Source organism: Brienomyrus brachyistius, chromosome 14 (assembly GCF_023856365.1).
Source record: "Brienomyrus brachyistius isolate T26 chromosome 14, BBRACH_0.4, whole genome shotgun sequence".
In the NCBI taxonomy this organism is placed as follows: domain Eukaryota; kingdom Metazoa; phylum Chordata; class Actinopteri; order Osteoglossiformes; family Mormyridae; genus Brienomyrus; species Brienomyrus brachyistius.
Window position 1 is genome coordinate 1885090 of NC_064546.1, and position 20558 is coordinate 1905647.

The window sequence follows — 20558 nt, forward strand, 5'->3', positions numbered from 1 at the left end:
GAAGAAGGGGGTTCGAGTTACTATAACAACCAATATCAGGCAGCCTGGATGGATGGATCTTTCCTTCCTGCCTCAGGTACGTAACAGCATTCATTCTGATCACTGCAAAAAGCAGCAAATTCACTGTCATTAATTAGGCGGAATTTATAGAAGGTGGAGGACTGCCTTTATCATGTAGAAGAGCAAGATTTCGGTTAAAAAAATCCAATATTGCTGCTTTTCTGCAGTAGTTTATATTGGTTTGTGTCAGACTTGACGCTTCAGGCTGGTTTGGCTGAACTGCGCTCACCAATAAACTGTTTCAATCTAAATCTCACCAGTAACTACCTCATGTCCAAAGGTTTTGTCAGACAGTCTTTTGCATCCTCACTGGAAATGAGCAAAGAAGAGTTGAGCGTGTCTTTTTTTTTCCCCCTAAACCACAAGCACGGTGACTTAGCATGACCGATGCTACTTATTAATATTTAGTTTATGTGGCGTGCAGGCCATTGCTCTGGATCTGGTCCGTGGCAGTGAAAGGAAACATCACTTGCAGAGCAAAGCCTTATGGGATTGCCGCTTTTTGGCACATGTCGTGCTGCTAACATCTGAACTGCCAATGAAAGAGTGATAAATTCATGAAGAATGTAAGGGTAGATAAAACACCCTGCTTTGGTTCTGAGCTTTCTCATGGCCCATGTCAGATTTTGCGTTTTTTATTAATAAACAGTATGGTACACAAAAGCAGTGTTAAAGTCTTGCTTTATTATCTAATCTGGTTCATCTGTCCACATTGGTGTCAGTATCCGGTCGCGATGGGAGATACACTGTTACAAGCATTTTCTTCTTTTGTTCAGAAATACAGGTCAGGCCCTTAGAGGATTGGGATTCGCAACAATACAGCGCCTGGATCCAAACGCTACGCATCTGCACCAACCTTTATAGTAATAGTCATGAGAGAGATGAGATCTTGAACCCCGCAGTGGGTGGGATAATTTTGTAATGTCTGCCACGTACTGTTTTGATGCAGCTCCCATTGACTCTAAAAGGCCACATTTGCTACAGTTTTTGCTCAATATTCTATAATAAAACTCAAAATATATCTTTATATATCTAACTGCCTCTGGTGCACATCAAAGTAAACTTTAAGAATAGTGCCAGTACTCTTGGTCTGACGATTTCTCTAGTGCTCTACTAAGAAAACCCTAATAACTGTCTAATTTAAAAATTAGGAAACATTTTCTTTTTTTCCTAATGCAATTTTTTAGGTCGCACTAGCAATTGAAAATGTCTCATTAAACTTCCGTTGTTTGGCTGGATCTGCTATATTTGAAATGGAAGCCGCTCAGGGACGGCTAGTTTTTTCTGCTCCTAGGAACTGGGTGTAGGTGAGCGAATCTGCCCGGACTCCCGTCTGACTCTTCCTCTCTAAGAATAGACCCATATCATCCCTGCGGGGCAGTGCGATGCTCCGGTTCCACTGAGGCTCGTTGATATCCAGGAGCTGACGCACGTGCCGGGAGATGTCCTGCAGGGGGCGCGCAAAGAGAAAGACGGCATGCTGTTGCACCACAAAGTCTAACATCCTACAGATCACTTTGGGATGCGTTGATCTCCAGTTTTCGCAACACATAAAAAACATAAAGCTATTTCAATTTATTCCAATATCAACTTATACAACATATTACTTTTTTTCCTCACAACAATTTTATAGGTTTAATCAAAATGCAATATGAATTTCTTTGCTTACCTTCATATGTTCAAAATCAGTTATGCCCAGTCTAGGAAGATAATGACAGTTGACATAGAGGAGTTTTTTACCATCGATGAAATTCTCAGTAAAACACAGCTGTAAGAAAAAAAACAAAACACGGTTTATATCAAGATTGACATATTGGATGCTTCGGTTGGTTTTTAACAAACTGTTAGTAATTTGTCCGGAACAATGCGAACACACTACAAACTACCGACATATTAACACACTGCAATTTAACCTTTATCTTCAGCTAATCAGTTCTGTTTGAGGGCATTTGGTGAAAAAAAAAACATAAATTCCCCTCCAGAAATGTCGAGAAACTTACAGGCCAAATCTTCCTGACACTAATTTATTGGCAACACGCGCAGAAATAAAGATCGATTTGTCTAGAAATGCACAGGTGTCATGTGTGACGGCTGTACCTTGTACTGCGGATAACCCAGGGATTCGATCCATGTGGCCACGTCCTCACAGCTCCAGTGCAGGAAGGCTGCCATCTTGCCTCGTGTACCCGTTTCCACGGGCACTGCTGCCATAGCAACACCGTGAGCCAAGCAATGAACTGCAGTACGAGCAATTTAAGCATCTGTGTGAATATATTTATATATATCTGGAAATATATAACATATCTTTTATTACAAGAGTAAAGATGAAAGTTTTCATAATAGCAAAGCTTATCGCTCCATAAAACAAATATAACATATTAAAAATACAATAAAAGGTAATAGGTAATATACTTTTTTATCACACTGCTGCAATTATTAAGTTAGCCTCAGTTTTACTATTTCCAAATATGCTGAATCGAAGAGTATAAGTTATCTCCGCTAACTTACATTGGGTTCCGCATCGAGTACATGTTTCTGTACATATTGGGGAGAATTGTGGGAATTTTGAATGGGGAGTCTGGTATGCTTTCGAAATGTAATTAAACTAATAAAGGACCTGAAGACAAGCTATTGGGGATTATGCATGACAGTGTAGACTAGATGTGCAGCGTGTCACACGCCGTGCCACCGCAAAGGACATGCTTTTGTAAACAGAGAGAAAAAAATCCGCCCAGTTTCGTTTCGTTACGGAAGTGCGCGGCGCTTCGGCTCCGCTACTAACTTATGATGTAGCTGCGCTGTGTCGAGCTCGTCCAAATCCCGTCTTCCTTCCTGACGCCTGGGTCACTCTTCTGGATCGCGGCTGCTAATCGTGTTCACTTGGACAGATTTACACTGGTAAGCGCCACATCCCCCAGCAAGGGCTGTGTGACCGCAAATCGCCACTTCGCTTCCTGTAAACATTCAGGGGATATCAGACGGAGCAGATGATCTACAGGCTGCCAGTTAGCAGATGTGCGTTTTTTTTTTTTTAAGCAATCTGGACCGACTGGACTCTCAAACACGCAGTCCACTTATATGAAGCGGTTGACTTGTTTAGGCACCGTTTTGTAATGCAAATGTATGATTTAGCATAACTTATACCGGCGGTACTACGGCCATCGGGGTCCTGGTCAATTCGCATTTCGCCGTTTTCCTTAACCGAAGAGCTGCCAATGCATGCAGATCTTAAACAGAAAGCTGAACAAAAGGCCTGCAGTCCTTCAGCAGATTTTTTTTTTTTACAATTCTTTTTTACAGTCTGCCATTTGCACACATTTGATTAACCGTGAACAGGCAGTTATACTAACTTGGAGGATTGCCGGATGACTAACAGTTAAAATGTATTTACTAGGTTGAAATATAAATTATGCAAACGACAGACACGAAAGTTAACTGCAGTGCAGATAAATCGGTGCAGTTTCAAGTTCTAAAGGGAAATGGGGGTCATCGTTACACAGTGTTCATGTAAGTCACTGCTTACGCGTGTTTATTTGTGCGGGAGGGAGGAATACGAGCAGCCTCCCACCGTAGCGCCACATTTAACATCCGATGTATGTTATGTTTAGTACAAAACACACTGTATATTTCACCTTCTTCCAGAGATGGAGTCAACCTCTGAGCTACAGTCCAGATTGTCTTCCCTGTCTGTGTCATCTTTCCCTGGAATAACATCGAAAAACTGCGAGAACAGCGACCAGGACCGGTAACTATACTTAATTCTATTCCATTTTATCATTATACACCTTCAAGCACTGAACGGAACGATTGTTTTTGATGGCCATGCGCCCAGAATGGGCTTTGTTGTCAGTTTACGAGATTTAACCTAGAATGTAAATATCATGCTGTTTTTCACGGACTTAGTGTTACTACTTGCATGTGATTCCTCATTCTTGCTAAGTTTTTTTTCATCACAAATGAGGGGCGTCTCAATGCTTTTCCTTACTGTCCGTCAACAGGCTTCGGAGTACAGACCTCTCCCAGCGGCCGCACATCCCTGTCGGCACCCCTCCTTCCGATCACAGAAAGGACGCGGTTGCCTCTCCCTCCGAGGTAAGCATGCTCTCTGTTAGGTCGGCGTCGACCGATAATTCTCTCTTTGTATAGTGATTGTTCCAAGAGCAGCGCCAGTCCAGAGGGCATAGGGAATCACGGACACGGCGCTGACCATCCGGGCCTGAATAGTTTTAAATACGGTTAAATGCTGAATCCAGTGTGAATAACAGAATGTACAGGGTTTCCAACTTTGCTTAGCGGGCTGGCGTGAGATTTTCAACTCCAGACAAGTCTGCCCACACATTTACATGTATGAAAAAGTTTTATTTCCTTGTAAACAATCTGTATGGTTTGCAAACTAATATACATTTCTTTCTTATCATAGGAGTTTTATCGCTCCGATGCTGTAACATGGAGCTTATCTTGCCTGTGAAAGGTTTTAGGAAGTTAGAATACACACAGCAGCATATTTTTATTAGTCCTAGAGATGGGACCACTGTTGTTTGCATCCATTAAAGGTTGAGGTTTCTGGATTGCTGTGAAATTAGGCAGCACTTAATCAATATTTTTAGCAGTTAAACTATCAACCGAGAGAGAGGGCAACATACTTTAGGTTCGACCTACTGACCTGTTTTAGGTAATATGAAATTACCAATCTCCAATAAAAGGGCATAGGGGGCAGGGCCAGCTTAATAATTTTAACGGAAAGGTCTATTTTTTTTTAGGGGGGGGGGGATGAAGGCATATTGGGATATTGTGGGTTGTTCCCCTTTCCCCCAAGTTCCTACGCATCTGTCCAATAGTCCCTTTGGAGCCGTGAATGTAATTTATTCTTCAGTAATGGGAATAAAATATAAGGTGCAATGGTGCCACCGTGTTTTCATATATTTTTAAAAATAATTTGATTCTTTACTGGGGTAACAGAAACAGCGAATTCACTGTCAATTAGTTCACATTTAGATGAGTTTAATCAGAGGCCTGGAGCACGAGGAAACTCCAGAATACCGTCTAATAAAAGGGGCATCTGGCTGGCATCTCGTACAGAGTGTGGTGCTTTCAGCCAGCTGGCTGCTGACGACTTGTTAGTCAGCAATAGGGATGCCTTGTAATCCACTTACAAATATGAGTATTTAGGAAGCGAGCAAAAAATTGCACGTGCCAAAGAAATCTCACGAAGCTGCAGCACATGTCAGTTCAGCTGAGCTGTTATAATTATGGTGGAGTTTTTTTTTTTTTTTTTTTACTGATTTGCAGGAAAAACAAATGCAAATTTTTATAGGTATCTGAAAATTAATTGTGCTATACAGAGTCAAACCATATGTTGATTTCCCATAAATCCAGATTGAGTTTCGTCTATAATGCTGTCTACGCAATCTTTATTTGTTTTAATAATGTTCCCATAATTTTATATGCATTACTGAGAAGGGTGCCAACTATGTAAATTAGTGAGATCTTTTTTGGTTTAGGAATTAAGGTAAAAGTACCCTGAGCCATAGGTTAAAGAGCCAATTTTTAAATGCTTTCTATAAAAACTGTAATGAAAAAGGGAGGCAGTCGCTCAGGAAACCTTCTGCAAAATATTGTCGTAATTCCGTCATTCCCCAGGGTTAATTTTTCAGATCCTCAGTTGTGCTGGTTACCTCCTCTGGAGTAACTGTATCATCACAGACTCCTCTTACTGTGAGATATAGCACTGCATTGGGAAACCGGATTTAAAAAGGATGTAGTTAACTCGTAAGAGTGCCGGGATCAATAGAGGTCGCTGTGAAATTTGGCACGGCAGTGGAGATTTCTTGAGGATCTTTCTTGAGCTTATCGTTGACGCAAAGTTGATCAGTAGATGAAGTTAGAGAATGAACTTAATTTACACTCTTCCAGCAATCTCCTTCTGGGCTTGTCTTTATTTTTGCAAATAAGAATAAGGCTTCTGGTGTTTATAGAGATTAATGTATAATAGAAACAAAATCTTACTTTACAGAAAACACACACAAAATAGAAATGGAAACAAAATGACCAAAAACATGGCAGAACTAACTGTTACCACAACCCCCAAATAATAGTTATAAGTTTGAAAAATGACTTTTGTGGTAGATAACTTGGCCTAAGTATGTCAATTTGGTTATTTTACTGTAGGCTACTGTTAAATGTTATTTATATGTGTATATATATATTTATCTTTTTTATTATGATAATATTTTTTTTGCATATGAACCTCAGCCTTCCGTCCATCCATTCTGCATGGCAGTTTTACTTACACAAAATGTTCTGAGGGCAGAAGTAAAAAAGATTGGTTCAAAGAGATAACCAATCAGATTGTAGAAGAGGTGTGTCCTAGCAACTGGAGGAGGCGAGACCAAGACATCTGATTGGTTATCCCCTGAATCAATCATTTTTCCTTCTGCCCTTAGAACATTTTTGTGTAAGTAAAACCACTATGAGCTGCCATTCCCACCGTTGGTCATGACCATAATTTGTCCCTTGCTTCCATGAAAGCTTCGAGGTTTCTGTACACTTCTACCTTGAGCTCAAAGGTAGATGCATGAAACTTCCCATGTCTCTAATGAGCGTGTGTGTGTGTTTGCAGCATATGCTGGAGACAGCTGAGGGCGACCCGGAAGTGCTTCACAGCAATGGTAAAGAGCAGCCCAGTGGGGAAATACAAGGTGGGCCCGGCTGCTGTACACCAATGCCCCACACTCCTGTTTCCATCCTGCTCTTTTAGACCAGCACACTTGTTTCTTAGGAAGACAGCGTCACCTATTATTAGTCTCTCAGTCTGTCATTCTTAACATCGTTGTTCACAGCCCTGGCCCTGCTGGCTGTGATGACAGGCCCCTTTTGAGTCAGACCCTAATTCATTCTGTCAGATATTTTAATTAGCAGTGGAGGGATTAGATGAACCTTGAAGCTGTCCGGGTTTTAGGGCCTTTGCAGTGCGCCTTTATCAAATTGTGCTCCACAATGCAAACAGTCTGAGGTGTTACAGTGTGTGTGTGTTTGCACTGGATCTACCAGTATTTTTGGTCTTCATCAGCTGCTCTGCGCCTTGGAACAAACCCCATCCTTATTCTCTCCTCCACAGCCCCGATGCCTCCGCTGAAGCCGCCATCCACCTGGACATCCCCGGAGTTGAAGGAGCTGAAGGTGAAGCTGCGGCAAGAGAAGGACTGTGTGGTGACCATCTACCGTGGCGACGTGATGACCGTCAGAGTGCCCACCGTGCCAGAGGGCAAGCGGATCTGCTGGGAGTTCGCCACCGACGGCTATGACATCGGATTTGGCATCTACTTCGATTGGATGCCGGTCACCACCCGTAACATCACCGTGCAGATCAGCGAGTCTAGTGATGATGAGGATGAGGAAGATGAGCTGGAAGGTCAGCGGCCGCCTTCTTCCTCTTCCCTCTGTTCCCTTTCACTTCTGATGCAACTTATCATCAGCCATTGATTTAGGACCATATTTTAACTAACTATATTAATCAGAGGTGTAGTTCAGTCCAGAAAGTAAAAATCCAGACCAAGATTTTGTTTCAGCCAAACAATTGAGTACTTTGTGACTCTTTATAATCAAGACTGGTTGGTTGAAACAAAATCTTGGTCTGGATTTTTACCTTCTGGACTGAACTATCCACCTATGATATTAATCTTACAGTTTTCCTGGTGGTGAATAATGCAGGAAATGAATAACACTGTATCCATCTTTCATATGTAAATGCTTCACACGTATTGGCATGTAGGTTTTTTTTTTTTGCGTCAGTACATGTTTTGTCTGCACCACATAAAACATAATGATTGTTTCTAGACCAGTCCAGCAAAACAAATGAGGTTGGGATTCCCTAAGTGCACAATCCAATGGACTGAAAGCAAAGCAATATAACCTTACAATCAGAGGCAGTGAAGTTTCCGTAGCGGTCATACTGTGAGAATCTGATGGAGCTGAGGAACGTCCGGAGAGTCAGTGCCGGTCTGGTTCCCAGGACTCGATTCTGCCATTCCAGAAAAACCTGAAGCTTGTTCACAGATTTCATGCACAATATAAATATATAATAGTTATTTCTATATTAATATCAATATGAAACTACAATTATAAATACCATGTTTATTCCTGAACAAGCACCCCTTTGAAAATGGAATTATTTATGCGTCAGTTTGGTACATGATTATATCATTTAAAGAGCTGCAGGGACCACTAGGATAAAGAGAAGGCCGTTTTGAACGCTTGCCAGAATATAATTGAAGCTGACATATTGGATAATCAATCTGTTCTGAATACGGGGTCTGTACCGTCAAACAGTATGGCTTGTAGGCCTGGCTCTGTCTGTCCCTGGCAGATGGTCTGCTTTGCATCAGCCTGAAAGGGGTAAGAATTGTCACGGAAGAGCTGAGAGATTAAGGGGTTAAATAAACATTGCTGTGAAATCCTTTGTGCATTTAGACCTAAATATCCAGGCCAGAGGGGGAAGCATCTCCTTAGCTGTTCATCTTTTGGCCTGCTGGGTTAAACACAGTCTGGTTCAGTGACCTGTACCATTCAAATACTGTGTTCAACCTCCACCAGCATATTTCCATTCCCTTAAAATACTTTTGCAATGAGTGAAAAGAATCTGTTAAAGACAAAGTTATGAAAATGGTGTTACACTTTCCATTAAAACACTGTCAAATGATTCTAAATATTTGGTTCCCTCGTTTCCTCGTCATGATAGTACATTACTACAGACACCGCAGTAATAAACCAGGCTTAATCCTCACTGCCGGATGAGGCATTTGACTTGTATGACTGGATTTCAGGATGTTCATTTCAATATATATATCAGCTTATGTGAAAACTAAATCATTTTATGAGGCAGTTTTTTTGCATGTTCTTTTTGTAGCCCCTCCCCTGCCCTATAGGCCACACCCACTCCATAGTTTTCTGTTTCCTTTTTTCGTCTGGGTCACAGGGCCTGTGAGACCAGGTGACGTAGAAAAGGGGTCCAAATCGGCAGCCAGCTCTACCCTCGGAGAGATCCTACCCGTGTACCGGCAGGACAGCCACCTGGCCGTGCAAGCAGGCAGTCACGAGTACCCTGGTGAAGGAACGTACCTCCTGAAATTCGACAACTCCTACTCATTGTGGAGGAACAAGACTCTGTACTACAGAGTCTACTACAGTGCCTGAGAGTCACACCAGTCACCACAGATGAATGTACAGCCCAAGAGACTTCAGAGATTATCTATTTTTGATTCTACATATTGTGCGCTAGGGTTCATGGATAGATGCGTTTGATATGTTGTGGAAATCAAATGTTGTCAGTCTTGTTGTGGATTTGCCTCAGTGGCGGAAGAGCATCTCTGGGGGAGAGACTTTGATCAGAAGCATTTTAGTGCGTTTTTAAAGACTATTTGTGTACGCGCAATGTATTAATTATTGTTTTATATGCTGTCTAATGTGATGATTTCCGCTCTGAATGGTCGTTATACCAATTCATTCACCATTGCCCAGACAACCATCTCGCTACGCAAATACTAAAAGTGGTGTGTTTAGGATTTAAAAGGTTTGTTATTTTTACTAGTATAAGTACAGAGTACAATGAGATAATTACTTGTACCTTTCATATAAACCGGGTAATTCAACACAGGGTAACAAGACATAGGACAAACTTAGGTGGGATAACCACTTAGGTGAATACAAGGAGGTTTATGGGATATTCCTTTGTGTAAGGGGAACAAACACCATCAAATAAAATGACTTGTGTACACTGCATTCCCCTTCATCATGGTTATCCAAATTGTTGTGGAACAGCGTTTTAATATCTGTGTTTATTTACACATTTTGTTTGGATATTAGGCCTTAGGAGAACCATACTGTCCTGTTCAGACCCAGATTGCGGAAAGTTTGTGCGCTGGCATATAAACCCCGTAATAGTTAATAGTTGTGCATTTTGAACGACAATCACTGTAATTCGATATTTCAGGCATTCAGCGCTATTGTCTTTTTACAAAAGTTCAAAAGACAGCATTTCAATGGTTTTAACCAGCGTTTTTGACAGCAAGGAATAGGCGTCTCTCTTCGTAACGGGTAGTTTGGCAGTACGATCAATATTGACACAAGCCATGCCTTCATTTGGTGTGTATAAAGAGCTTGTTTGACTAATAAACGCAGGCTGAGGGAGAAAGAGGTATAATTTGGCCGTCACGAGAAAAGAAAGAAACGGCAAATCACGCACTAATCACTAAAATCATAGCAGATCCTGGAGTAACTACTAACGCAGGCGACGGGTTCATGTAACTGCTGCAGGTCTGACGTCACTCTACGCTTGCAGTCGTTGCTGTCGTGATGTTCATTTATATCTGTATGTAGCGCCACGATTTATTGGCAAACGTTTTGTCGGATATGTTTGATTTCAATGCTTTGGTGCCTGTTTACAAAGAAATCTGTATGTTCTGCTGCTACCTACAGGAGAGGAACCCGAAGCTTTCCGTGTTAACTGTGCGATGTCTTTTTCAGTCTTGTACCCATGAGCAGTTTGTTCAATAAACAAAGGCCTTTGGTTTAATTTAAACACGCTGTCGTATGCTTGCTTTTCTCCGGACCGATGACAGGGGTAGTGGGGCGTAGTTATTTCTGCAATTCAAGCCCATGTTCCTTAAATAGCCGTTTTCCTAATTGCAATAAACTGCTTTACTCCGGAGTGCGTTAGAGACCTACACTCGCCATATTATCGTCAATTCCCAGTATGAAAAGCGGTGAATTTTAATGATCAGCTTTTACATGCATACAATATTGTCGCTGCGACCCGCTATGGTTCCCCTGAACCTGCTGTTTGCAACTGACTCGCATTGCACAAGGGGAAAGAGAGATCCCTGGCCGGCAGGAAGCGCTAAATGCGGGACGTGCTCTGCACACTGACTGCTCCTCAGCAGAACGATTGTTTTCATCAGGCCAAGCGGGATCGAGTCACTTTGCTATCATTGCAATATCTGCCCAACAGTCCTCTGGTCATGCACGTATAAAATCCGCAGTGACTTTTATCACTGTAGTGCACCACTCCGGTCACTCTTGTTTTTTTTTACTTGAAAAATGAGCAGTAAGCAACTGTTAAAGTCTCAATATTGTCACGCAGGAGAGTGTTTGACACATCGCTCGCAGTAATTGCACCTTGCTCGCTTGACACCACGGGATATCGGTTCTTCAGAGATTCCAGGGCAGTCCCATGGCTCTCTATTAAGATACACTTTTTAATCTGATGAAAGGATTGCTGTTCTGATGAAACTACAATCCGACTTTAATCTTTTTGTTCCACGGGTAATGTCTGTTCCAGTTAAAAAAGAACCCTGTAGGGGTTATAACTTTTACCTACTTTATGTTTTTAACGAGGTAATTAGTCTTACATAGACTGTGCAAATGCAGTGATTTATCATCAGATACATTTTTATTCTATTTTAATTGTGCCAATTCTTGTTTACCTGAACCAATAAAGGCAATTAACGACGCGCCCATTGATCGGGGTCAGCTGATTGTTTGGCGCGTATCCGGTTTGCTTCAGTCAACAGTTTAATGTTATAATTTCAAAGCTGTAAACACGATACCACCGTTTTTCGTAAAAAAAGTTAAGATCATGGGAAAGGTTCAGTTTTTCGCTCTCTGGTCCTTAAGCGAAGCGCCCCGTCAGTTCATCAGGTAAGTTAAGTTAACAAGTGTCTCAGTTAAGTCTGCCTTTTATATCGGTTCATGCCGTGTTGTAGAGTTTATTATAGCTATCAAATAAAACGCACGCTGTTTCGTGTTTATTCAGAGATAATCTATGAGTACAGTGGATCCCATAACCAATAATGTTAAGAGCAAGGCTGCCAACTTTGGTCAGCCGGATTTTAGGTTGATAATGGGGGTAATAGGCCTATAAATCTGCCGTGAGATTTCTTACGTGACTCAGAAAGAGTGAGTTGGCAATCCCTGTTTAAGGGACTGTATTTGAATCTGCTGAGTTTTGTTGGTATTCGTGCAATCGCAGTTTAAAACAAACAAACAAAGCTAATGTCTGTCTTGTTCCCCAGCAAGTGCAACCGCCTGCACTATCAGATCCAGGTGCCGTTACCTTTGCCCATGCAGCTGGTGGTGTTCGGTCTAGGAGACTGGGCCATTTATTCTAGTGGTACGACCATCTCGGTTGAGGTGCTTGTAAGCCAGGACCTGAAGCCGCAGCTCATCGGGACACTTTCATCTCAAACAAGGTAATTGAACAGCAGCCAATTCATTATGAGGTGGTGGGGCTGGAATCGGGCATCATACGGTCCAGGTTTTTGCGCTCTCCCAATTCCCCAAGGACCGATTTAACATCGGCTTAATGTGAGAAACCATCCATCCATTTTCCAAATGGATCCCATCCTACTGGGTCACGGGGGTGCATGCAGTTGTGTTGTGTGCAACTTAGGCCTGTGCTGTTTGTATTGGCCTGATACAGCCACCCCCACCCCCCCAACCAACCTTATTATCCATGGAAATCTTTTGAAGGTGTCTTGTCTGGGAGGGAGACTGGAGATTGGATCTGTTGACAGAAGCTTTGCGGCGGTCAGAGCAAGGCATCTATGGAAAGATTGTGCTCACCGTCAGTGGGGAGGTTAAGTACAGTTCAGTTTACTCATTGAGATCTAATAAACTTACTGATTATCCACCCCCCAGTACACCCCCTGCCAGTTTGAGAAGGGTATAGTCTACCAGACCTTCTGTAATGTGCACGCTTCATTTTCTCTTGACTGGCTGTGACTGATATGCACTTGGAACAACCTGCTATTCGCTGGCTTCCACAGAGTCCTGTGGGTTCCCAGCAACCTGTAGATGTCAGGAGTGATGGGCAGGTCTTGCTAATGCAGTGATGCAGAGACCCTGTGCCACACTGGAGGACTTTCCTGCTGTCATTTCGCAGCCTTAAGAAGGAATTGCAGGCCTGTTACGTTATGAGAAGGTTAAAAAACACTGAGGTGTATTACTGATTTGAAGCCTTTGGCCCGCAGGTGACACCCAAGATTATCTGCAGCACTCCACTGTCGTCACAGAAACGCCTCAGTCTCGCTGAATGGGACGCATGTCAACAGGTGAGTATCTGTTCTGGAAATATAGTGTGAATCGTGGCTGTGGGCAATGCACTAGCTGGTCTATAATGCATTGGCAAAACTCTGCACTTTAAAAATTTCTGCAGTTTCATCCTCTTCAGGACAAATACATGGTGCTTGTGCTACTGTTGACTTTTTTGCTGATGCCTGAAGCAGGTTAAAGCACCGGATGGGACGGCCTCTCAGGAGAGTACAGTCCAGAACATCTGCTATGCAGATCTCAAAAGCAGCAAGGCCGAAATGGAGGACTCTGGTCAGAAAGCCAAAAAGTCACATGTATGGCCTACGGTATGAAGTCTCTTTGCATTAAAAAAAAATAAAAAATGCTTGGAGCTGGTAATGATGCATTCTGTAATGGTGGGGGTGGGGCTGTCTGTGACTGGTTGCCCTTCGACTCCTTCCAGGATAAGACTCCCAGGCGGACCGTGATTGGGAGGAGAGGCCAGCTGGTGTTGGAAGCAGAGGAGCTGGGCAGCTTCAGGGACTCTGAACGGGTGTCCAGTCCCCAGAGACGGAGGCTGAGCTCACCGCCGGAGGGACACGCTGTCCCCGTGAAGGTGAAGAAGTGCCGGGCAGGTGAGAAGGCCCCGCCTCTCTGTCGGGGCGGGTGAGAAGGCCCCGCCTCTCTGTCGGGGCGGGTGAGAAGGCCCCGCCTCTCTGTCGGGGCGGGTGAGAAGGCCCCGCCTCTCTGTCGGGGCGGGTGAGAAGGCCCCGCCTCTCTTTGTCGGGGCGGGTGAGGGAGGTCTGGGAACAGTGGTGGCATAAAGACTTTTATGCTGTGCGCTTCTCTTTGATCCTCTTAGTTTCTTGCTGTGTGTGCATGTAAAATAAAATGACTGAAGGTGACATTACACCTTTAGATTCGGCAATATTTTAAGTCCCATAATGAGAATTATTCCTGTTTTATTGCCTGGACAACTTTCCTTTGGCAGTGTCACTAAAACTGGGATTTAAGCCTGTGTGTGATGTCTAATGCCATTACCCCTCCAAATCCACTCTGGGGGGGGCTCTACTCTTGGTTCTCCCATGGCTCTCATGTCATGCAGTGCGCCCATCGACACGCTGGTGTCACGCCATGTGCATGAGTGATCCGGAGACTGCTGTCGTGATTGGTGGGGAGGCGATGGACCAAGCCCGGTGTCCGGACACTCTTTGGAAGCTGGAGATAGGTGATGACTGTTTAGTATTTGATCAGAAAAGGAGGATTTCTTGATACTGTATTATGTACTGATCTCTTTAAAAAATGAAATATGACTAAGCATGAGGGAGGTGGAAGTAAAGCCTTTTTAAATGGTGTAAGTTTAGTGATGCGTTTATCACAGCAATGTCAGCAATCGAGCAGCCTTTGCAATCGGCCGTCCTCGGGGGAACTGTATTCAGGAGACGCCTTACCAGCTGGGCCTTCTCTCTCAGACAGCAATTTTTGGTTTCCGATGGACTCCCCTGGGTCTGGGCACATCCCGTGCTGTTCCCGTGGTCTCTCTGCGACCTTTGACCCAGAATCTAAGGCGGTGTATGTGTATGGTGGTTTGAAGCGGGACGGTCGCCATGGTGATGTCCACGTCCTCGACACCCTGACCTGGAAGTGGAAGCTTATCGCCGTGAGTGTAGGAGGGATCTGATTGGCCCTTGTGTGAATCGGCGGCACGTGACTGAAACCATCCCCCAATATATCCCCAGGCCAGAGGAGACATCCCAGCCCTGGCGTACCACAGTGCCGTCATCTACAAGAAGGAGCTCTTTGTGTTTGGTGGCATCCGGCCCAGCGGATGCCCCGATGGCAGGGCCTGTAGCAACGCCCTGTACATCTTCAACCCTGAGTTTGAGCTCTGGTACCAGCCCATCGTAGAAGGGGACCGACCTCTGCCTAGATTTGGGTCAGTAGCCAATAAAAGGCAGGATTCCCTAATTCTGGTCCTGAAGGGCCAGAATGCAACACTTTGCAGATTTCCCTACTCAAACACATCTTGTGTCTTGGATGTTCCTATATGCCCTTTCAGGATCAGAACTGAGGATCCATGTGTTTGGGGTCCCGACCTGTGGCTGTAGAATCCTATATATTTTTAAGCCACGGTTTGTTTGTTTATTTTTTTTAAACACATCTGTGTTCTGATTGCATTGGGGGGGGGGGGGTAAAAATGCGTGTCGAAGTCCCGGTTTAGTGACTTGAACAGTTTTACTCACCCATGAAATCTCCGTACAACAAACTGGGCTGCAGTCTCAAAGGTTGAGAATCTCTACCTTTTGGAGATTGGGGGTGGTGAGTGATTTGGGATTCTGCAAGGTCTGGCTGTAAGGAGGCTGTAAGTAGGGATCACATTTTGTTCTGAGCAGGCATTCGATGACACTGCTGTCAGACAAAATGATTATCTTCGGTGGGAGGAAGACCTCTGCCTACCTGAATGATCTCCACGTCCTGGACCTTGGTAATGTCTGCATTACCGTCTGCAGTTTTTCGACATGCATTTCAGTTTGTGTGGCTCTAGCAGGTCTTTGTGTGCAGGTCGTTTTTGGTTAGCAAAAACCCTGAAGGGCTAATTTGAGCAAATTCATTGCCCTACTATGGCTGCCTCTCTTAGTGAGGCTGTTCACTGGTATTAATATGGCTGAAAATCCTGACTGTGTGGCCCATGTGAACTGGGGTTAATCTCTGCTGCCTTAATACATCTTCTCCTTGCTGGGATCTGAAGGTTTTATGGAATACATAGGCGTGAAGTATGAGGATGTTCCACCACTGCCTCGTGGGTAAGGAGCCTATCAATGTTCCTTGGGGTGTGGGGCTGTGTCATCGTTAGTGGTACCATGACTGTCCAGCATCATGGCACTGGGTTTGCTGTTGTGTTCAGATTCCACGCAGCCATCTCACTGGGCCACAACAGGATCCTCATCAGCGGGGGCTGCTGTGCCATGGGGGCTCTGCAGGATCTGCATGTGTTCAGCCTGGGTGAGTGAGCATCATTTCCTCAGCTTGTCACTTGGTGACCTCATGCCCTATGTGAAGCGCAATCTCTCTTCTTTAAATGAACGTCACTGTCATGTGACTTGAGAACTGGGTTCATTTTCACCCATGCTGTTGAAACCATTCAACTTCTCAAGATTGATCAAAAAAATGTAAAATCTTTTTGCTTCTTAGCAGAGGTGGAGATAGTACTAATCCAGACCAAGACCAGTTGAGTATAAATGGTCACAGTCGTAGAGTACTCAACTGGTTGGTTGAAACAAAATCTTAGTCTGCTTCTTAGCTACTGACTTGCTTAAGTGCCATTTCTGTATGTGATTTATGTAACTACGTAGATTTTAAAGAATTGTTTTGGAAAACCTGTTGGATAATTGACCTGCTCTGCTTCCTCTGGTACAGAGACCGGCTCCTGGAGCGCAGTGTCCTGCCCGGCTCTCTGCTCCCAGCCCCGTGCAGGCCACAGCATGCTCAGCCTGGGTGCCCCTGACTCTGCAGATGAGGGCGACGGCAGCTGCTACACCGTCTTGGTGTTCGGGGGCTCGGATTGCGCTGGAACCTTCTACAACAACACCATCAAGTGTGCTGTGGAGATCCCGGAAGTGAAACTGGGCCCAAGGTCCAAAAGGTGGTACTGATGCATGGTCAAATGTGGAGTGTTTTGTCCCCCCCCCCCCAAAGTTAGTAGTGTGTTTTAGCACTTAATTCCTGAGGCAGAAGGAAATGTGTCCCCCTACTTTAGGGGGGTGGGCTCAGTGTCCTACTGGGCTGTTCCAAAGGCTACTATTGTGAATTTGAGGCAGTAGCACCCTGCTTCAAAATGGTGGTTTTTGCTGCTTCTGGCTTTAAGAAGCACATGACTTGCAAACGGATTTTATTTTTTTTAATGAATAGGAATCTTTTTTTTTTTTTTTTTTTTTAAATGATGGCTTTTGGTGACTTGCAGGAAGCACTAAGTGCCGTTTTACTCCTTGGTTTAACAATTGGACATTTTATGCTACTTCTGACGTCTTCGATGCACTTGGTGTAAATATAACAAGCCTTTCAAATCCAGTGGCGAGATCAATCCGTGTTTTACGAAGTGTTCAGCGACGTTTGCTTATGATAGTTCACTAGTGTACCTTCATCAATGTACATAGGATCACTCAGTGTTGTCACAGTTCCCCCTGGTGGACACATGAGGCAGTGACACTTTATTTAGCACCTCAGTGAAGTCTTGGGGATTTTTACCACTTTGTACAATAAATTGTTTTAATTCTGTATGCATGTATATTCACTTTTATTTTCACGTGGTGATGGTGTCACTTTCCATGAATGTTTGGCTCGTTTTGAAGTGTAACGCTGATGCGAAAGAGCAGTGTTAAACCATGTCAATAAATGGTTTTAACTATCAAAGCTGTTTACTGCAATCTTTAATACAAGACGAAAGACCTGACAAATCTTTCAAGCAAAGGCAGTAGTAAGCGGCATTTTGCCGGACTCATGCACGCAGCTCCTCGGGCGTGTCGGGCTGGCAGGAGGGGTGGCTGACCTTAAAGGCCTCCAGTTTCAGCAAGGTTTCGTTGAGCCCCTTTATCGTTGGGAACTGACTCATGTCAACCTTGAACCTGAGGGATGCAGACGTCAAAGAATACAGAATTTCACTTTACTGTAATTTCTTTAAAAACCAAATTTGCTACATACGGACAGGCAAAGCACCACCTCTGCTGTGAATATTTTTCTTTTCTAGCCGTGGCAGACTGGCCTTTACCTTTCAGCGTTATAGACCTGGGGCACCAGACAAACATCTGCCATCGAGATCTAAGGAGAGGTGAGGAGACCTTCCATCATTTCATATCTTTAGCCATGGGAAACCTGTCATTTTTGCATTTCAGCCCTTCACGTCAAATCCCTTTATCTCATCACTTGACAATTCTGTAAAGTACTGGTGTGTGGAAATAACAGCAGCAATGATCTAGTTCAAATAAGTTGCATAAACAGGAAGTATACAAAAAAAGTCAGCTATCCATACAAGACTGATGGTTTGTCAGTGAACACAAAGCAGAGATTAAGCTTGAATAGCAACGCATTGGACTAACATTTTTGCTGTAGAAGACACAGAATCAAGTGTTTGAATGGGAATCCTGTTACCTCATCGCCCACACAGAACTTGCCAGCCGTCTGTTTCAGGATAGGCTCCAGTGCTACGAGGCGCACATACAGGAAGAAGCCGTGAACCAATGACAGTAAGCTCCTGAACAGTAGATGCTACTCCATGCAATAGCAGAGTGACGTTTGCATCATTGCATTATTGTTACACGACACCCACCTTCAAACCCACGGATGATGAAATGCTGAGCCCAAGATACTTTCTCATCTCCAATCTTCTGCAGCACACACAGATTCTGAGTGGGGGAGCATAATTAGCGGGTGAGTTGTGCGTGCAGCACCCTGGGACATGGAAATCCAGTCAATGGGTTAATCTCAATACCAAGAACGCAAAGACTACTTGCCAACTCGTCTTCCTAGAACAAACTTGGGAAGCAATGAATCATGGGATTGGAAGCATTTGGCGAGGATGCAACCCACATATTCTTGATATTTGGGGCGGTGCAAGAAAGACATCTGGGAATTTACCATCCTCTGTACTTGTGTTCTTAGTATTACAACTGATCTTCGGCAAAACGCGCACAAGTACGGTCAAGTACGCATATTGAGAAATGGCACATGTGAGTCATCCAAAGGGGAAGCACCAGTAGAATTAAGCGACAGTGAGCAGGAGGATTACATGGTGACTCGCTTTAAGAACCGTTCCCACGTGGTAGCTTCAGACCTGAAGCTGCGGTTCATTCAAATCGCCTGATGTAACGGAATCATTCTGACCCTGGTATGTATTACCAGGAACTTGAGATTTGGCCCATAATCTATTAATGGCACGGATCCCCAAACCAACTCTTCCCAGGATGGTCTACTGGCAGACTTTCATTCTGCTAAAGCAGTCAGTCACGCTTATGTGCCTAATTAAACTAATTTAGCCTTCTCCCACAGTGAGGGCAGGTTTAAAGTGAGACGGGGCGACCTGAATATATACCAGGCAGGATTAGGTAGCCATCTTTGTGCAGATTTTGTCTACGTGGTGAATACGTTTAGCTCTGCTGTATGTGTGTCACCCACCTGCAGGGGCTGTATCCCCGAGACGATGAGGTCACAGATCATGCGGACCTGGGCCCGCTTCTGGGGACTAGCAGGCAGGAGGGGGGGGCTTGGCCGGGTCTCCTCGATGTACTCTAAGATGGCCAGCTGGGAAAGAGCAGAGGGCCACTGTTAAGAGAATGGGAGTCCCTGCAGCCAGGCTGTGGCCCGACCAGTGTTGTAAGGCTACCAAAAGTAGTCAGTGCCATATTGCTGTAATTATTTAATGGAATAAACATAGCAGGAGCTCACCGATTGTGACAAGGTAACGCCATCGATTTTAACAGTAGGCACTTGGCGCATAGGATTCAGTTCTTTGTACTGTTCCGTCAGCTGCAATGCAGAAAAAATGCACTTGAGTGGGGGCTGATTTATGCAAAAGGTGTTTAGCTGTTTAGTGAAAGACATGGGTCTCGTATTTGACATGCAATACTTAAACTCGCTTTTACCTGCTGGCCTCCATCTTTGACGAGGTTAACTGGCACCTGGTCATAGTCGATACCTTTAAGTGCAAATGCTGTAAAAAATAACACTTAGATCATCTTTAATTTGTGGACAGTATACATTTCCCTTATACAAAAAACTGTGATGAACAGATTTAGAAAATCATGCAGCTGATACGTCACAGACCAGATCTTTAATTTTGCAACCTACCAGTCCGGACTCTCCAGGAACAAGAACTTCTGAAATACCCGTAAAGAATTGGCTAGAAAACAAGATTGTATGAAGTTAATTGCGTAAATAAATCGCAATAATTGTGTAAAATCGCAGTGAAAAAATTGAAACATTAAATTTGTTTTACTTTTCACCTTCGCTTGAGTTGCCATAGCACTTAGGTGCAAAGAGTAAAATTCAAAAATTATGGACGTGGTAAAAAAAAAAAAAGAGAAACTTTTCCTCAGACGCCTTTGTCCCGGCAGCCAATCGGCTTCGCCTCTAAATATCCTCCTCCTTTCCACAAATTAATATGACTAAGCATTTTGGTGCTCTGCTTAATCCATTTATGCAATATTAAAACCAACACCTTATTTACGATACAACTAATAAAATATTTTATTAAATGAACATTCGTAGCTTAAATAGGAAAACAAATACCTTTGTGAGACAAGACAGTGAGACATGCATTGCACAAGAGGTTATACAGCAAAGTATCTTACGTTACTGTTCGTGTTAAAAAAAGATACTTTTATGTATGCTACCATTCTGAAATGACAAGCGGGTATAGAAAATTGATGGACAAATGGATT

The 20558-nt window shown here is 43.8% G+C and overlaps 4 protein-coding genes across 7 annotated transcripts; 2 read left to right on the top strand and 2 right to left on the bottom strand.

Annotated features, from left to right (window-relative positions):
• Positions 1–724: 724 nt before the first annotated feature.
• LOC125707783 (sterile alpha motif domain-containing protein 15-like) lies at positions 725–2981 on the bottom strand. The gene is made up of 4 exons (XM_048975119.1): positions 2843–2981; positions 2158–2297; positions 1730–1828; positions 725–1507 (listed from the first exon to the last, which is right to left on the bottom strand). Exons 2-4 carry the CDS (start codon positions 2269–2271, stop codon positions 1325–1327), a joined length of 396 nt encoding a protein of 131 aa, XP_048831076.1. The 5' UTR covers positions 2272–2297; positions 2843–2981; the 3' UTR covers positions 725–1324.
• Positions 2819–10636, top strand: tmed8 (transmembrane p24 trafficking protein 8). 2 transcript variants are annotated; one of them, XM_048975110.1, is made up of 6 exons: positions 2819–2958; positions 3703–3805; positions 4059–4152; positions 6680–6758; positions 7178–7471; positions 9035–10636. In XM_048975110.1, exons 2-6 carry the CDS (start codon positions 3705–3707, stop codon positions 9250–9252), a joined length of 786 nt encoding a protein of 261 aa, XP_048831067.1. In that variant the 5' UTR covers positions 2819–2958; positions 3703–3704; the 3' UTR covers positions 9253–10636. The 2 variants fall into 2 exon arrangements, with proteins under 2 accessions (XP_048831067.1, XP_048831068.1); XM_048975111.1 differs by lacking the exon at positions 2819–2958 and adding an exon at positions 3326–3567.
• Positions 10637–11456: 820 nt separating this feature from the next.
• On the top strand, positions 11457–17535 carry zgc:163014 (uncharacterized protein LOC100038766 homolog). Of its 2 annotated transcripts, none has more exons than XM_048975107.1 (13): positions 11457–11754; positions 12129–12305; positions 12586–12691; positions 13086–13166; positions 13341–13472; positions 13589–13760; positions 14231–14353; positions 14598–14785; positions 14865–15061; positions 15519–15610; positions 15875–15929; positions 16031–16128; positions 16543–17535. In XM_048975107.1, the coding sequence occupies exons 1-13, from the start codon at positions 11693–11695 to the stop codon at positions 16776–16778; spliced, it is 1719 nt and encodes a 572-aa protein (XP_048831064.1). In that variant the 5' UTR covers positions 11457–11692; the 3' UTR covers positions 16779–17535. The 2 variants fall into 2 exon arrangements, with proteins under 2 accessions (XP_048831064.1, XP_048831063.1); XM_048975106.1 differs by having other exon boundaries at positions 11458–11754; positions 13338–13472.
• Positions 17536–20546, bottom strand: gstz1 (glutathione S-transferase zeta 1). 2 transcript variants are annotated; one of them, XM_048975112.1, is made up of 9 exons: positions 20407–20546; positions 19966–20017; positions 19761–19828; positions 19564–19644; positions 19294–19419; positions 18449–18524; positions 18271–18323; positions 17891–17940; positions 17536–17747 (listed from the first exon to the last, which is right to left on the bottom strand). In XM_048975112.1, the coding sequence occupies exons 1-9, from the start codon at positions 20434–20436 to the stop codon at positions 17621–17623; spliced, it is 663 nt and encodes a 220-aa protein (XP_048831069.1). In that variant the 5' UTR covers positions 20437–20546; the 3' UTR covers positions 17536–17620. The 2 variants fall into 2 exon arrangements, with proteins under 2 accessions (XP_048831069.1, XP_048831070.1); XM_048975113.1 differs by lacking the exon at positions 20407–20546 and adding an exon at positions 20121–20313.
• Positions 20547–20558: the final 12 nt, after the last annotated feature.

Coding starts and splice junctions, on each gene's coding strand:
- LOC125707783 (XM_048975119.1), bottom strand. CDS start 2,271: ATGGCAGCAGTGCCCGTGGAAACGGGTACACGAGGCAAGATGGCAGCC. Junction 1,829..2,157: donor TGGGTTATCCGCAGTACAAG/GTACAGCCGTCA, acceptor TTTTTCTTACAG/CTGTGTTTTACTGAGAATTT. Junction 1,508..1,729: donor CTGATTTTGAACATATGAAG/GTAAGCAAAGAA, acceptor CGCCCCCTGCAG/GACATCTCCCGGCACGTGCG.
- tmed8 (XM_048975110.1), top strand. CDS start 3,705: ATGGAGTCAACCTCTGAGCTACAGTCCAGATTGTCTTCCCTGTCTGTG. Junction 3,806..4,058: donor GAGAACAGCGACCAGGACCG/GTAACTATACTT, acceptor GTCCGTCAACAG/GCTTCGGAGTACAGACCTCT. Junction 7,472..9,034: donor TGAGGAAGATGAGCTGGAAG/GTCAGCGGCCGC, acceptor TCTGGGTCACAG/GGCCTGTGAGACCAGGTGAC.
- zgc:163014 (XM_048975106.1), top strand. CDS start 11,693: ATGGGAAAGGTTCAGTTTTTCGCTCTCTGGTCCTTAAGCGAAGCGCCC. Junction 12,692..13,085: donor TGCTCACCGTCAGTGGGGAG/GTTAAGTACAGT, acceptor TTTGGCCCGCAG/GTGACACCCAAGATTATCTG. Junction 15,611..15,874: donor TCTCCACGTCCTGGACCTTG/GTAATGTCTGCA, acceptor TGGGATCTGAAG/GTTTTATGGAATACATAGGC.
- gstz1 (XM_048975112.1), bottom strand. CDS start 20,436: ATGCATGTCTCACTGTCTTGTCTCACAAAG. Junction 19,829..19,965: donor TTCCTGGAGAGTCCGGACTG/GTAGGTTGCAAA, acceptor TATTTTTTACAG/CATTTGCACTTAAAGGTATC. Junction 19,645..19,760: donor TCAAAGATGGAGGCCAGCAG/GTAAAAGCGAGT, acceptor TCTGCATTGCAG/CTGACGGAACAGTACAAAGA.